Source organism: Echinops telfairi, unplaced genomic scaffold (assembly GCF_000313985.2).
Source record: "Echinops telfairi isolate 266 unplaced genomic scaffold, ASM31398v2 ScPeMD7_2010;HRSCAF=2546, whole genome shotgun sequence".
Lineage (NCBI taxonomy): Eukaryota > Metazoa > Chordata > Mammalia > Afrosoricida > Tenrecidae > Echinops > Echinops telfairi.
In genome coordinates this window covers 19,774,305-19,788,611 of record NW_022105908.1, presented here as the reverse complement: position 1 = coordinate 19,788,611, position 14,307 = coordinate 19,774,305, and the positions used below count along the sequence as shown (strand labels likewise).

At 46.0% G+C, this 14,307-nt stretch overlaps 1 protein-coding gene across 1 annotated transcript in view; it reads left to right on the top strand.

The window, feature by feature from the left end:
- DNAH2 (dynein axonemal heavy chain 2) overlaps positions 1 to 14,307 on the top strand; it is a 158,637-nt gene that overhangs the window by 23,715 nt on the left and 120,615 nt on the right. The window contains exons 4-11 of the mRNA XM_030886521.2: positions 2,266 to 2,494; positions 4,619 to 4,729; positions 4,897 to 5,135; positions 6,667 to 6,858; positions 8,734 to 8,939; positions 10,447 to 10,576; positions 10,843 to 11,025; positions 12,294 to 12,508. Coding sequence (XP_030742381.1) covers positions 2,266 to 2,494; positions 4,619 to 4,729; positions 4,897 to 5,135; positions 6,667 to 6,858; positions 8,734 to 8,939; positions 10,447 to 10,576; positions 10,843 to 11,025; positions 12,294 to 12,508 — 1,505 coding nt within the window. The remainder of the gene's footprint in view (positions 1 to 2,265; positions 2,495 to 4,618; positions 4,730 to 4,896; positions 5,136 to 6,666; positions 6,859 to 8,733; positions 8,940 to 10,446; positions 10,577 to 10,842; positions 11,026 to 12,293; positions 12,509 to 14,307) is intronic.

Below are 14,307 nucleotides of genomic sequence, written 5' to 3'. Positions count from 1 at the left end.
TGATGAGAGCAATGAATGTACAAATGCGCTTTACACAATTGATGTGTGTATGGATTGTGATAAGAGTTGTATGAGCCCCTAATAAAACGATTTAAAAAAAAGAAGAAGAAAGGAGAAAAAAAATAAATTCAGAAGAGCTACTAGGGCTACATGGTTCTTTTCTAGACATTGAAAGTATTACTGCTGGCTTTCCCATGGCCCCAGGAACAGAGAGGCAGAGTCACCGAGGCTGCAAACCACAAAGGAGTTTATGGACTAGCTCGAGCTAGGGCCCAAGTTCTAGAGCACCAATGCAGTGGCCTCCTTTGAGACGAGGCCCCCGGCCTGGGGCACAAGCCAAGTGTTTCTACTCTTTTTTTTTTTTTTTAAGTGTTTCTACTCTTTACAGGTTCCATACGCTGGGTGAAACTATTCCCCCTCACCCTCCCATAGCTCAATGACTTCATCTGGAGACAGTTGGTTGTGCAGGTCTTGTTGGTTGACTGGCTCCACTCTCGGAACGTTCCAATTGTGGTCACTCAGAACTTTTCTAGGTGCGGTCAGCGTTATTGTGATCACTCGGGCCTTTCCAGGTGTGGTCAGCGTCATTTTGGGGGAGAGGGTGACTTTGTTAGGGGAATGAAACTCAAGGCTGTTAGAGAAACGAAACTTGGGCCTGCCTTAAGAGGCTTGGCCTGTCATGGAGTCACCGTGCCTTACAAAAGCTGTCAAGACAAATTGGGTGACAATATTAGCCATGCCAAAAATTCAGGCTTATGGCAAGCATTTTGAATCCAGGCACGGGATAAGCCCCACTATGCCCAACTACTTTTGGAGGAAGGTGTGAGAGGGATTGGATGTCATAGTGGGAAGAAATAGAGCAAATAGGAATGTCTGCTTCTATAGGAAGATAGAATCAACCATGTGCTCACTTTAAGGCAGCACAGCTTTAAGGGGAGTCTGTGGAAAGATAGTTAACGCAGGAAAATGTACTTGGACTATATCTCTAACTTTCCGAAGTGGCGGCTTTTCTATCGTGGAATTCTAGCTGTCCAGATTCCTTCTGTACTAGTCAGGGAATAAGTCCCAGTCATATTTCCTTCAGAGTTAGTTTCCCACATTGAAGTTCATCCATGAGGCAGATACGTTTTTTTAAGAGTACTTTAAGAAGTTCAAACTCTGAAAAAATGGATCAAATGCTGTTGAATTAGTACAGCATACTGGATATCTTTGTAAATAAACTTACTAGATGCACCTCCCCCCCGCACCTCCCAAACGAAGAACTCAGGAATAGAAAATTTATGAACATTCAACTCATTTAAATAAATAACCCTGAGAATTATAGTTGTGGGACAGAATGTGAATGTTGTAAACCTGAACAATGGGAAAACACGAGAACAAAAATTAATCAGTAAGTAAGTGGTGTTGAAATGTGAAAGAAGTCTGAGAATATTAATGCCCTTATCTTTCCAAAGAATTTAAAATTGAAATGTAGTGATAAAAATGACCTCTTATCCATTTAATTTTTATAATATATGTATATGTCATAACCTTAGAAAGATATCTTCATTCATATGGGTGAAGAAACACTTATTTGAAACTCTGGAATGATGATGGCAACGAATGTACAAATGTGCTTGACCCAATGGATGGATATGTGGATCGTGATAAGAGCTGTACGAGCCCCCAATAAAATGATTAAATTAAAAAAAATAAAAATAAACTTTTGAAGGTAGTTTTACTAGTGCTACAGGTGAAAAAGCAATGGAATTGTTGATCTGAGATTGGGAATGGCCTTTCTAAGCATGTAGGAGTCAGAAACAAATTTTTAAATATTTTAGATTTAACTACTGGAAGTTACAGGTTTCCGAATGTAAACAACACCAAAATCTCTCCAGCAAACGAATGAGTGTGAGGAGCCGTGAACAGCTGAGGACGACTGCCTCCCAGAACTAGAGGGGTCCGTCCATCTAGTCCACACGTGCGGCCTATCCATTATGCGCCAGGCACTCTGCTGACTCTGAGCAAAGTTGGACAAAATACGCAGGCCTTACCTTCGAGGTACACTTTCTGCACTTCCTCCCCACATCTCTGCATATGGAATCTATTTATGTTCCCGAAAGCAGCAGGAAGAGCCTTATGGCACTTAGCTTTGTAGACTGATCAGGATAAGGTAAGGGGATATGGCAAAGAACTCAGCTCCCACTTAAACTGGTCTTTGGAGAGTGGTGATTTCTCTAGGGCTGGAGACCGAATCTCCGGGCTCATCTACTGTCTTTCCTGCAGACCCAGAACCAGATTGCCTACTTCATTCGCCATGCCCCAGTCCCCATCACGCAGGAGAACTTCCAGACCACTGTACAGTTTGGGACGGTGCGAGGGGCCTACATCCCTGCCCTACTTCGCCTGCTCAGTGGCGTCTTTGCGCCTCAGATCTTTTCAAATACCGCTTGGCCTGAGAGCATTCGAAACCACTTTGCTGCCCATCTGGACCGGTTCTTGGCATGTCTGACAGGTGAGTGGGAAGTCTCAAGGGCCTGTTTTCCCTGCCGTGCTCCACCCACCTAGTGGGGCAGTGGGGGTTTCCCCTCAGTGCCTGCGTTGCCCGATCCTTAGTAGGCACCAGGGTTATCACTCGGTCCGGGGTCACCTAGTGCTGTCAATCATGCTGTCCATTCCGCTCCCTCATGGAGCTCTTTCTATAGCAGACCATTCAGAATCCTTAGTAATGTTTATCATCGCATTTGATCATAGACTAATATTCGGGTGGAAAAAAATCCCATTATCATTTTAATTCCATTTTCCCATGAACTTTTGGAAGCTCCCTCAGATATGATAAATAGAGCCATACATTTTTAAATGTAATATTTCTTTAAAATATTTTATTTTATTTTATTTTTTGCCTTTAAAAAAATCATTTTATTAGGGGCTCATACAACTCTTATCACAATCTATACATACATCAATTGTGTAAAGCACATCTGTACATTCATTGCCCTCATCATTCTCAAAATATTTTCTCTCCACTTAAACCCCCGGCATTAGGTCCTCATTTTTCCCCTACTTCCCTGCTCCCTCCTCCCTATGTAATATATCTTAGATGATAGGAATACTAGCAACAAAATTGTTTTGCAAAATCTTTCTATGCTAAATGATAACTTAGTTAGACCATTGTTAGCAACTGTAGGGAATTAAAAAAAATTTTTTTCTCCATCTTTTCCTTTAATTACTACTTCTCACAAAGAAGTTATGGATATAGGTTCACAAATACTGATCATCACAATATTGTAGCTCAGGATATTTGACAAAACCAGCGACTCTTTAAAAGCACCGGCAGCATGTTGCCTGCCCTGGCAGAGGAAGTCACACACTTGGCAGTATCATTGTCACTGGATGATGATGGCAGCTTCCACTGGAGCGGGTGAGGAGGCTTAAAAAGTAGATTAGCACAGAGTTTCAGTCACATAGGTCTATTGATGCGTGTAAGCTGGGCTTATGAAAAATGTTTTTGTTGTTAAAACAAACTACAGGCATTTGAACCAACACTGCACACACAAAAAATTTTAGTTAGTTGGTTTGAAAGTAGCTTGTGTGTCACAAAAGAACTTCAGTCAGTTTCAACTTTATTTTTCCTCGTTTTATAACCACTCAGACCAGTCTTTAGATCAGCAAACACTTTTTTCCCCCAATCATTTTACTGGGGGCTCATACAACTCTTATCACAATCCATACATCCATCCATTGTGTCAAGCACATTTGTACATTTGTTGCCATCATCATTCTCAAAACATTTGCTTTCTACTTGAGCCCTTGGTATCAGCGCCTCATTTTTTCCCATCCCTCCCCGCTCCCCCCTCCATCATGAACCCTTGATAATTTATAAATTATTATTCTTTTGTCTTATCTTACACTGTCCATTGTCTCCCTTCACCCACTTTTCTGTTGTCCATCCCCCAGGGAGGAGGTTATATGTGGATCCTTGTAATCGGTTCCCCTTTTCTACCCCACCTTCCCTCCACCCTCCCGGTATCACCACTCTCACCACTAGTCCTGAAGGGATCATCTGTCCTGGATTCCCTGTGTTTCCAGTTCTTATCTGTACCCGTGTACATCCTCTAGACACAACACTTTTATAGACAGTCATTTTGGGTTTACCCCCTCTGGCAGCATCACCCAGTGTGGTCCACACTCCCCCTGTGGTACCCGACCCGACTTGTAATGTCACTGGTCGGTACTGAGTGGAACAAGGAGCAGAATCTGCTCTCCAAGGTAGATACAGTTCTCTGCTGTAGAACTGGTTGTGCCGACTTGCTCAAGGTGCAGGTTTCTAAGATTACAGGTAGCCTAAGGAGATGGACTAGTGACTGGAGGCTCCTAGAGGGATTTGCATGCATTGTGGTAGAGAGCGTGGTGGAGAGCACGGTACAGATCTTTGTTCTGATTCTACATCAAAGAATTCTCGTTCTACCTCATGCAGTTTCTCTTGCCTTCTGTTTTCCCTCTGGACAACAACAAAAAGAATTGGAGTCATATCTTCTTCCTGAAGTGCCTGCACTTCCTGAGCCCTGACACTGTTGGGACTGGGATGGCAAACAATTCACCCCTCTTCTGTGAACTTTCTGACTTTTCTTTTCCTTAGATACGCGGTACAAACTGGAAGGCCACACGGTTCTCTACATCCCCTCGGAAGCCGTGAATATGAAACCGGAGGTGGTGGTGAAGGACAAGGAGCTGGTGCAGCGGCTAGAGAGTGAGGGCTTGGCACTGCTGCCGTCTAGTGGGAATCCCAACAGAGAGTCAAGGGGGCGCCCTGGATGCTGAGAAAGGAGCAGGGTTAGGGGGGCCATGTGGGGCAGGGAAGGACAGATGGGGGAACAGTGTAAGGACATGGAAGAGGTTTTGCACTCTTCCCCACAGCCTCCATGATCCACTGGACCCGGCAGATAAAGGAGGTGCTCAGTGCCCAGGAGACGGTGGAGACGGGAGAAAGCTTGGGTCCTCTGGAGGAGATTGAGTTCTGGCGCAACCGATGTATGGACCTGTCTGGCATCAGTAAGCAGCTGGTGAAGCAAGGAGTGAAACACATTGAGAACATTCTGCACCTTGCCAAGTCGTCCTACTTGACACCTTTCATGAAGTTGGCTCAGCAAATCCAGGTCTGTGAGTGGATCCGTGGATGGAGGGGTAGCAGAAAGTGGGCGATGACTGGGATGATGGACGGGGCTAGGAAGAAAGAATGTCACCGCCCACAGCGCAGATGGAGCCACTGTCATGTATACATTTGGGTTGATGGGGAAAGGTGAAACTACTTTATAGGAGAAAAGAGATTTCCCAAGGGACTCGTGAGCCCTGGGTGTGAAGCGGGTTCCTTCCAATATCAGTCAGCTGTTTGAACAGACCAGTCCCGAGGGAGAAAGAGGAGACTGCCTCTTCCTGCAAAGATCCATGGCGTCAGAAACTCTAGAGCAGCGATTCTCGCCCCTGGGGGTCGCAACCCCCTGTGGGTGTCAAATGACCCTTTCACAGGGGTCGCCCGATTCATCACAGTAGCAAAATGACAGTGATGAAGTAGCAATGAAAATAATGTTATGGTTGGGGGGGTCACCACAGATGAGAAACTGTATGAAAGGGTTGCGGCATTAGGAAGGTTGAGAACCACTGCTCTAGAGGGTAGTCTACTCTGCCTGTAGGATCACTGTGATTCAGAATGGACTCGGTAGCAATTGGTTTGTTTTTTTTGGTAAGGAGCTTGTGATTTGGTTAGGAACAAATACACCCAATTAGTCAATAAATATATGTTAAGCACCCTCTGTGACCCCCAACTCCTATCATCCAGCTGAGAACGCAAGACTTTACACCGAATGGAAATACTGGGTAGCAAGAGATCAAACACAAGCTCATATAGTTCAAGCAAGAAAATGACAAAGTTAACATATATATCAATGTAAGATAGTGTGGCGTGCTGATTCGGTGAGTTCCTGGACACAAAGAAGCTAAGAGAGTAGCACACAGATGGTCAGTTTTCCATTCCACAGTTCACACACCTTCTGTCCCATTCCATTCAGTGCAATCCCGTCCCTGCAACAGCGCTCATCCGCTTCCGCCCTGTGTTCTCTGTGTCCCTCCCTCCTCCTTTCCTAACCCCGCTGAACCTTGGCCTGGGGTGAACGCTGGCCTGTTGATCTCATGTGGTTGATGATTCTGAGGCGGGAGTGCCTGACCAGTGTGATCGCTCCCCTTACAGATCGGTCTCTTGTTTTGCTGAAAACTGAGCCATGGGGGGTGAGTTTAGTTCCAGACTGGAATTGTGACTAAGGGCCATCGCCTTGGAGGCTTCCCGAGTCTTCATCAATCAGCAACTATTAAGTAGGCACTCCGTGCAGAGAGGTCAAGTTCCCTGGAGAAAACTAGAGGAGGAGGTACATCAGGTGTCTAATGAGGGAGATGAGACTCAGGCACGAGAAGCTATACAAACATTTCCATAGAACCTAGCAAAGGAATACAAGCTATTAAGCAAACTCTGGTCTGAGATCTGCAAGAACTAGAGGGAAATGAGTTGAATTGGGGCAGCTTCTCAGTGGAGACGTACTGGAATCAGGCTGGGACTTAAGGTAGATAAAAAACACTCGCTATGAATCAGTTCTTTCCAGTGGATTAAAGTCTATTCCGGGCTCTCTCTCTCACCAGGATGGCTCTCGTCAAGCACAGTCCAATCTGACCTTTTTGTCAATCCTGAAGGAACCTTACCAGGAATTGGCTTTCATGCGGCCTAAGGACATCTCCAGTAAGCTCCCTAAATTGATCAGTCTCATCCGCATCATCTGGGTCAACTCTCCCCATTACAACACTCGGGAGAGACTGACCTCCCTCTTCCGCAAGGTGCGTGTGGGCAGAAGGTGAAGCAGAGGGTTTTAAGAGGGTGGCTTATTTGATAGATCTCAGATTTCTTTTCTTTCTTTGTTTTTTTTTTTGTTTTTTTTTTACAGCAGAAGTTAGAATTAATTTAGCAGAATATCTTTAAGAAGGGAGTGAGGTATCTGCATCATAGGAGGTGGGCTTTGTTTCCAGAGGGCAGGCGCTCAGGTGGGAAGAAAGATTTTGAGAAGGGTTGATAAGAGTATCAAGAGGGAGGCAGGGTGATGGACACCCAGTCTAAAGTGTCCAGAGGGAGGAGGACACTTTTCTCATTTCTAAAAGTGAATGTTGAAGTGAGTGGGGAGAGGGCGAGGTCGATTTAGGAGGGGAAACTGGGTCTTGAGGATCAGGGGCTGGTGCATTTTATCTGGGGTCTCCAGGGCAGAGGGGGAGAGGGTAGAGCTGAGCGTTCACTGTGGTGTGCAGAATCAAGGGCCACCTCATGGTTCAAATGAGTAGGAGACCTGGTGTGGGTTATATGTTGGGCTGCTAACCGCAAGTTTAGCAGGCCAAACCCCCAGCCACTCTGTGGGGAGAAAGGCCAGGCTTTCTATTCCTGTAAATATTTTAAGCTTCAGAGCCGCACAGGGCAGCACTGTTCTGGGCTGTAGGGTCTCTGTGAGTCAGAATCGATAGCAGTGAGTTTGGTTTTGAATAGGACAAGGAGGTCAGAGTAGATGGAGTTGGTGACAGGAGTTGAGCAGCGTCAACAGCAGGCAGAGACCTAGCTGTGTCACGGGGATTCTGAGACGGGGCTGGGTAGAAATAACATGTGGTTTGCGGCTGTTGCGAATCCTTCCATAGATGAGCAATGAGATCATCCGCTTATGCTGCCATGCCATCTCCCTGGACCGAATCTTTGAGGGCCACGTCACTTCCAGCAAGGAGGAGCTCCTGGGCTGCATTTCCTGTTGTCATGCCTGGAAAGATCACTACCTGCGGGCTGTGCAGATGCATACTCAGTACGCCATGTGACCTGATGTTCCTGATGGCCCAGAGAGCCTTCCCATTCCTGACAGGGGAGAGGCTTGTTGATGCCTTTCTTTTCCCTTTTAAACTTGCAGATTATATTTTTCTAGCTCTAGAAATTCCCACATTGGGCCAAGTCCTCTCTCTGGACACATGGTCTACCTGTAGCCCTACGTCTCCTTAGTCTAATAGCCTTTTACTCATACCAGAAACCCTTCCTGGTCTTTTCCTCCCTGTTGGCCCCAAAGTCTAAAGTTGTACTATGTTTAAACCTAGAACTTAAATGTTGATGCCTCCTCCCTGGCATCAACTCTTCTCCCCTTGAGTTTCTTTCCCCAGCCTTCAGGGAAACTTCCTAGAGTTTCATTTTCTAAGACTCTCCCTAAACCCTGGACGCCGAGATCACGCTTTGCAGAATCAGCTTGATACCTAGTATTCCCGTGTTTTGATTCAGTTCATCTTTCTCCTCATTAGGTTCTCCAACCGGGGCTGGGTCCTAGACCAGTCCAGCATATTCGCTCAAGTGGACGCTTTTGTGCAGCGCTGCAAGGACCTCATTGAGGTTGGAAGGCTGGCAGGGACAGGGAAGAAAAGCCAACAGCCGACCTCCCCCTGCCTTGAGTCCCCATCTAGGAGCCAAACATAGAACTTACCCCGTTGCCACTCCGGTTTTTTTTTTTTTTTTTTGCTTTTAGATTTTTGCCTGTTGTCACTGCCCTCCTATCTCATATGTCATCCAAATTCAACCCAGTAACCTCCTGCATCTAGTTGGTCATCCCTAGGTTTTAGACATCTTAGGCTAAACCAGTAAGCTCAGGACTTTCAAGTTCTGAAGGGCAGGTGAGAGTCCTTATGCAGAGTTCTTTTTAGGTATGTGAATGTCAGTACCACTTTGCCCGATGGGAGGATGGCAAGCAAGGCCCCCTCCCTTGCTTCTTCGGTGCCCAGGGGCCACAGATAACACGGAACTTGCTGGAGATCGAGGACATCTTTCACAGAAATCTGCACATGCTTCGAGCAGTTCGAGGGGGCATCCTGGATGTCAAGAACACGTCTTGGCACGAAGATTACAACAAGTGAGAGAAACAAGGGGGAGGGCGGGGGAAAATAGGAGCTGATGCCATGGGCTTACGTGGAGACGGAATGTTTTGAGAATGATGAGGGTAACGGATATACAAATGTGCTTTACACAATGGATGGATGTATGGATTGTGATAAGAGTTGTATGAACCCCCAATAAAATGATTTAAAAAATTACGAGAGAAGCAGGGGTGTCGGGTGGGAGGAGGAAAGGCACAGGGTGGAGTGGCATGACTTATAAAGGACTTGGACGCAATCAGGCATGGGAAGGGACGGGCGGGGGAGAGTGAAAGAAAGGGAAGTGGCTGGTTTTATGAAGACTTCCTAGGTCAGATTCTTAGCATTCAAATTCTCGTCACACACCAGCCTGTGCCTCAGTTTTTCCTCCTTTATAAAATGAGGTGAGGAGATGGGCTCCTTAACACTTGTATCTCCGAAGATGCCAATGGAGTAATAGAATGCCTACAAGAAAACAAAAAGAGATGCAATTTTGAATTAGCCATGCATATTGGTTAAGAAAAATAACAAAGACCTCCATCAATAAAGTGAGGGTCATTATAGAATCCACCTCATTGCATTGCTCTGAGGATTAAATGAACCAACAGGTGGGAAGCCCTCCAAGTGTCTGTCTCCTGGGAAGCCCTTGGAAAATAATGACACAATCGGTAAAGAAATAACTATTGTGTGTTTGGTCGGGGTGTACATATCAGATCATCATTTTTGCTTTCGACAACTTAATGTATCAAACCTCCCAAGACTTGCCTGGTTTCCTCCCCTCCCTTTTATTCCCCCATCTCTCTTCCCTTCCCCTTCCTCCAAAGTAAGATGTGTCGGCTCTCTAGCTTGGGTCTTCCCTTTCCCTGCCTTCCCACCCCACCCTTGGTAGCCTTCACATTCTGTTTCTTTTTTTTTTTTTTAACATTTTATTAGGGGCTCATACAACTGTTATCCCAATCCATATACACATCAATTGTGTAAAGCGCATTTGTACATCGTTTCTCAAAACATTTTCTCTCCATTTAAACCCCCGACATTAGGTCCTCATTTTTCCCCTCCCACATTCTGGAAACCTCTTCCTGATTTTTTAGAACAGTGGTCTCATACAAGATTTATCCTTCTGTATTGGCCCCACCTCGTTCAGTGTAACTGAAAAGCTCACTGCCATCCAGTCAATTCCGACTCATATTTAGAACTGTCCCCGAGGGTTTCCAAGACTCACTTATTACAGGAGTAGAGAGATGTGCCTTTCCCCCGTGGAGGAACTGGTAGTTTCCGACCGCTGACCTTGCACTTAGCAGCCCGCCGTGTGTGACCCACCACACTCTGTCTTTCACTCACTATCACGTCCTCCCCATCCAGCGGTGTCATGAAGTGTTTCACAGTCTTGTCAGGATCCTTTAGTGAGGAGGAGTGTTCCACTGAACACACATTAATCTTATATGGGAATGTTCTTAGGGGTTGGTGAAGCAACTCCCACTTTAACAGACTTCTCTGATGGCACAGATTCCGCTCTGGGATCAAGGACCTGGAGGTGATGACCCAGAATTTGATCACCTCAGCCTTCGAGCTCGTGCGAGATGTGGAGCACGGACTGCTGCTGTTGGACACTTTCCACAGGCTGGCAGCCCGGGAGGTGCCACTTGCCCAGCTGCTCCTTCACCCCTTGGGTCTCTTTAGTTCCCTTTAGTCCCCCCTCCCCCCCGCCCAGTGCTTCCAGACACCATCTGACCTCCAGCTATGCTTCCGCAGATGGTCTCAGTCTCCAGGGTCTCCTTTCTTCCTGTTTTCCCAGTCTCGTGATCCCTCGGGGATGTTGGCTCCCGTAGCTTTCTTCTGGGACGAGGCAGTGGAGGGAATTGGAGGGAGCCAGCATCCTCACGCCTTCCGCGTCTTCCATAGGCTATAAATCGAACATATGACAAGAAGGCGGTGGACCTCTACATGCTGTTCAACAGTGAACTGGCTCTTGTGAACCGCGAGGTAAACAAGAAATGGCCCTTCCTGGAGTCCTATATGGCCCAGTATTCGGGGCAAGCATACTGGCTACGGATCCTTCGCCGTCGCCTCGATAGAGTCATGAATGTAAGTGTCCAGCCACTCCCAGAGTGGGTCTCATTGTGCTGGGGCAATAACAGGCCACCTGAGGACACCCCTAAAACTGTGGCCAATACGCATTTTGGTGCCTCAAACGTTAAACTTGTGTCTGGCTCTAATCAACTTGCTGACTCCAAAAATGGCACTGGTGTTCTCCTATCAGCCCTGGTTTTTTAGATACAGAACATATGTCTTACACCACTCTGCACTCTGCTCCCTCATAAAAAATCAGGATATTGTACTGCAGTATTAGCTAGCCTGAGACAGAGGAAGTGCACACTGACTTTATTTAAAGTAGTTTGTGTTGTACTAAAAATCTATGTCAAGTTATACACCGCATCAATGATCGCTCCTAAGACAGATTTGAGCAGTGCGAATTACACGAACTTGGATTTTCCCCCAATATCACTTTGCCGTGATGAGGACCCAGTGAGCAGACAGTTCCCTTTGCCAGCTCACAAAAGGGCGTCTATGGAGTACAAGGACCAAGGCGGAGCCTTGCTTTTAATAGTGACCCTCTTACACCCGTCACCTCCTGTTACTTTCTTTCTTTGCATGGCTCTCCTCTGACCCCATCTTGAGCTGAATCTTTGTGCTTCTCTCTCTTCTTCTTTTTTCTTTCTCTAAAAAAATTCATTTTATTGGGGGCTCCTACAGTTATCACAACTCATACATCATCCATTGTGCCAAGCACTTTTGTACATGTGTTGCCGTCACCATTTTCAAAATATTTTCTTTCTTTTTTTTTTTTAAGATCATTTTATTGGGGGCTCTTACAACTCTTCTTTTTAATTAAATACTTTTAATGGGGGCTCTTACATCTCTCAACACAATCCATACATTCATCCAGTGTGTCAAGCACATTTGCACCTATGCCACCATCATTGTTTTCAAAGCATTCTCTTCCCACTTGAGCCCCTGATATCAGCTCCCCATTTCTTTCCCCTCCCTCCCCGCAGCTCACCCTCCCTCATGAACCCTTGATACATTATAGATTATTATTTTCATATCTCACATCGTCCTCTCGCCCCTCACCCACTTTTCGTTGTTCGTCCCCCTGGGAGGGGGTTCTAGTGACTTCTTTCCACAGTGTGCCATCGTGCTTGGTTTTGGCCCCACCTTTCCTATATCATATTTCATCAGAACCAATCCCTGTCCATGGCAAGGTAGGGGTGTGTGTGTGTGTGTGTCCAGGAGAGGGCGCCCGAGGGGATGTGGCGAGCAAGCTCTGCCCATCTTCCGTTCTTTCCCCCCAGTGTCTCTCTAGTGCTCACTTCCTGCCCCATATTGGCACCGGAGAGGAGAGTGTACACACCTATCAGCAGCTGGTTCAGGCCATTGATGAACTGGTTCGAAAAACCTTCCAAGACTGGACATCGACGCTGGACAAGGACAGCATTCACCGACTGGACACTCCACTGTTACGCATCAGCCAGGAGAAGCCCGGCATGCTGGATGTCAACTTTGACAAGTACAAGCCCCGACCCTGCTCCTTTCTCCTACCTTGTGCTGTCTCTCTTCCACAGCGCTCCCACGAGCCTGATCCCCATCTCTTGGTCCCTCGCTCCATTCTTCTCCCTGATTCATTCTTCCTCATTCTCTGAACTCTCTTCTTTTCTCAACATAGTTTCAATTCAAGGTGCTTTTCTAATTCATCATCTTTTTGAAAATGTTTCGTATTTAAGTTTGCATTTCGAGGAATTCACCACAAATAGAAATCAGGTACCAAAGGAGGTTTTGTTTTAAAGCAGTTTTATTGGTATCCCCTGATTCTACCTTGTGCTGTAATGTATTTGCGATCACGTCTCAATTTGAATGACATGAGAGAAAGCAAGAAGTATTGCTGCTAAGGTTCTGGTTCATACGTGCACAGATTTATTCTGAACAAAACTTGTTCAAACCTGTCCCCACAATCAGCGATGGCTGCAGACAAGTTTTGTCAGTACCACACTGTTTTTAGATGTCTTCCCAGAAAAGTCCAACCAAAGCAGGGTCTTCCAAGGAGCTCTTGTGGGCCAGTTCAGTTCAAGGCAGAGCTGTCAGCTCAGAGTACAGCAACGGTTCGGTGGGATTCCAACCGGGCCATCTTCGTAGATTTTCTTGAAAGACACAGGACGATATGGGGCATCTCTTATGAAGAAGCTTGTAGAAAATTGGAAGCTGCACTGGTGAGGAAAAGGCCGCAGAAGTTGTTCAGAAGAATGTTTTGTTTCCCATCACGACAGCGTACCTACTCATTCGGAGAAGGTGGATCTCAATGGGAAGCCTTACTCCATCCACCCCGTGGCCCTGACCTTGCTCCTGCAGATTTCTCTGTGTTCAAAGCTCCAAGAATATTTCAAAGGAACACAGTTTAAGTCTCTCAAAGATGCCCAAGCTACCGCTTTGATGTGATGTCAATTGAGGAGTGCAGAATTCTTTGTCGGGGGCAGGGAGGGCTGGTCAGAGAGCAGGAAACACCATCTTCACACGTGTATCAGTCTAGATGGAGGAGATGTTGAGGAATGCAGCACCACGGTTTTCATAGTTTAATAAAGGGTCTATGATATTTGGTAGCAATACTTTTTGACTAATCCTAAACAAGCAAAAAATTGATGAAAAGACCCTGCTAACTAACTAGAGTCTCCTGGATGGTGCTGCTTACTGAAAGGCTTGAGTCCATCTAGAGGTGCCGTGGAAGAAAGGTCTGGTGACCTACTTCTAACACATCAGCAACAGACACCTCCATGGAGTACAATTGTATATACTCTGACACCTCTGTGGAGTACAATTACACTCTTGCACACTTGAGATTGCTTGGATGGTGTGTTAGTCTGGGTAGACTAGAGAAAAACATTCATAGACACTCATGTGTGTAAGAGAGAACTTTATATCAAAGAGCAATTGTACATTAAGAAAACATTCCATGGGCGGTGGGATGGTGGTGGTGCAAATGAACTGATACCAAGGGCTCAAGAAAGAAAAGGTTTTGAAAATGATGATGGCAACATATGTACAAATGTGCTTGACACAATGGAAGTATGTTTGGATTGTGATAAGAGCTCCCAGTAAAATGATTAAATAAAAAAAAAAAAAGATAACATCCCAGCCCAGTCCAGATTAAGTCCCTAAGTCGGATATTACCCCATATGTTGCTACTAGTGCATAAATTCCTCTTTAGATTCACACAGCCATGCAATGATGCTGAATGCAGGAAGATCACAGGCCAGTGGGTGGAAAGTCTTGTGGATCTAGTGGCGGTGGAAGCATTTCAGCACTGGAATGGGTCTT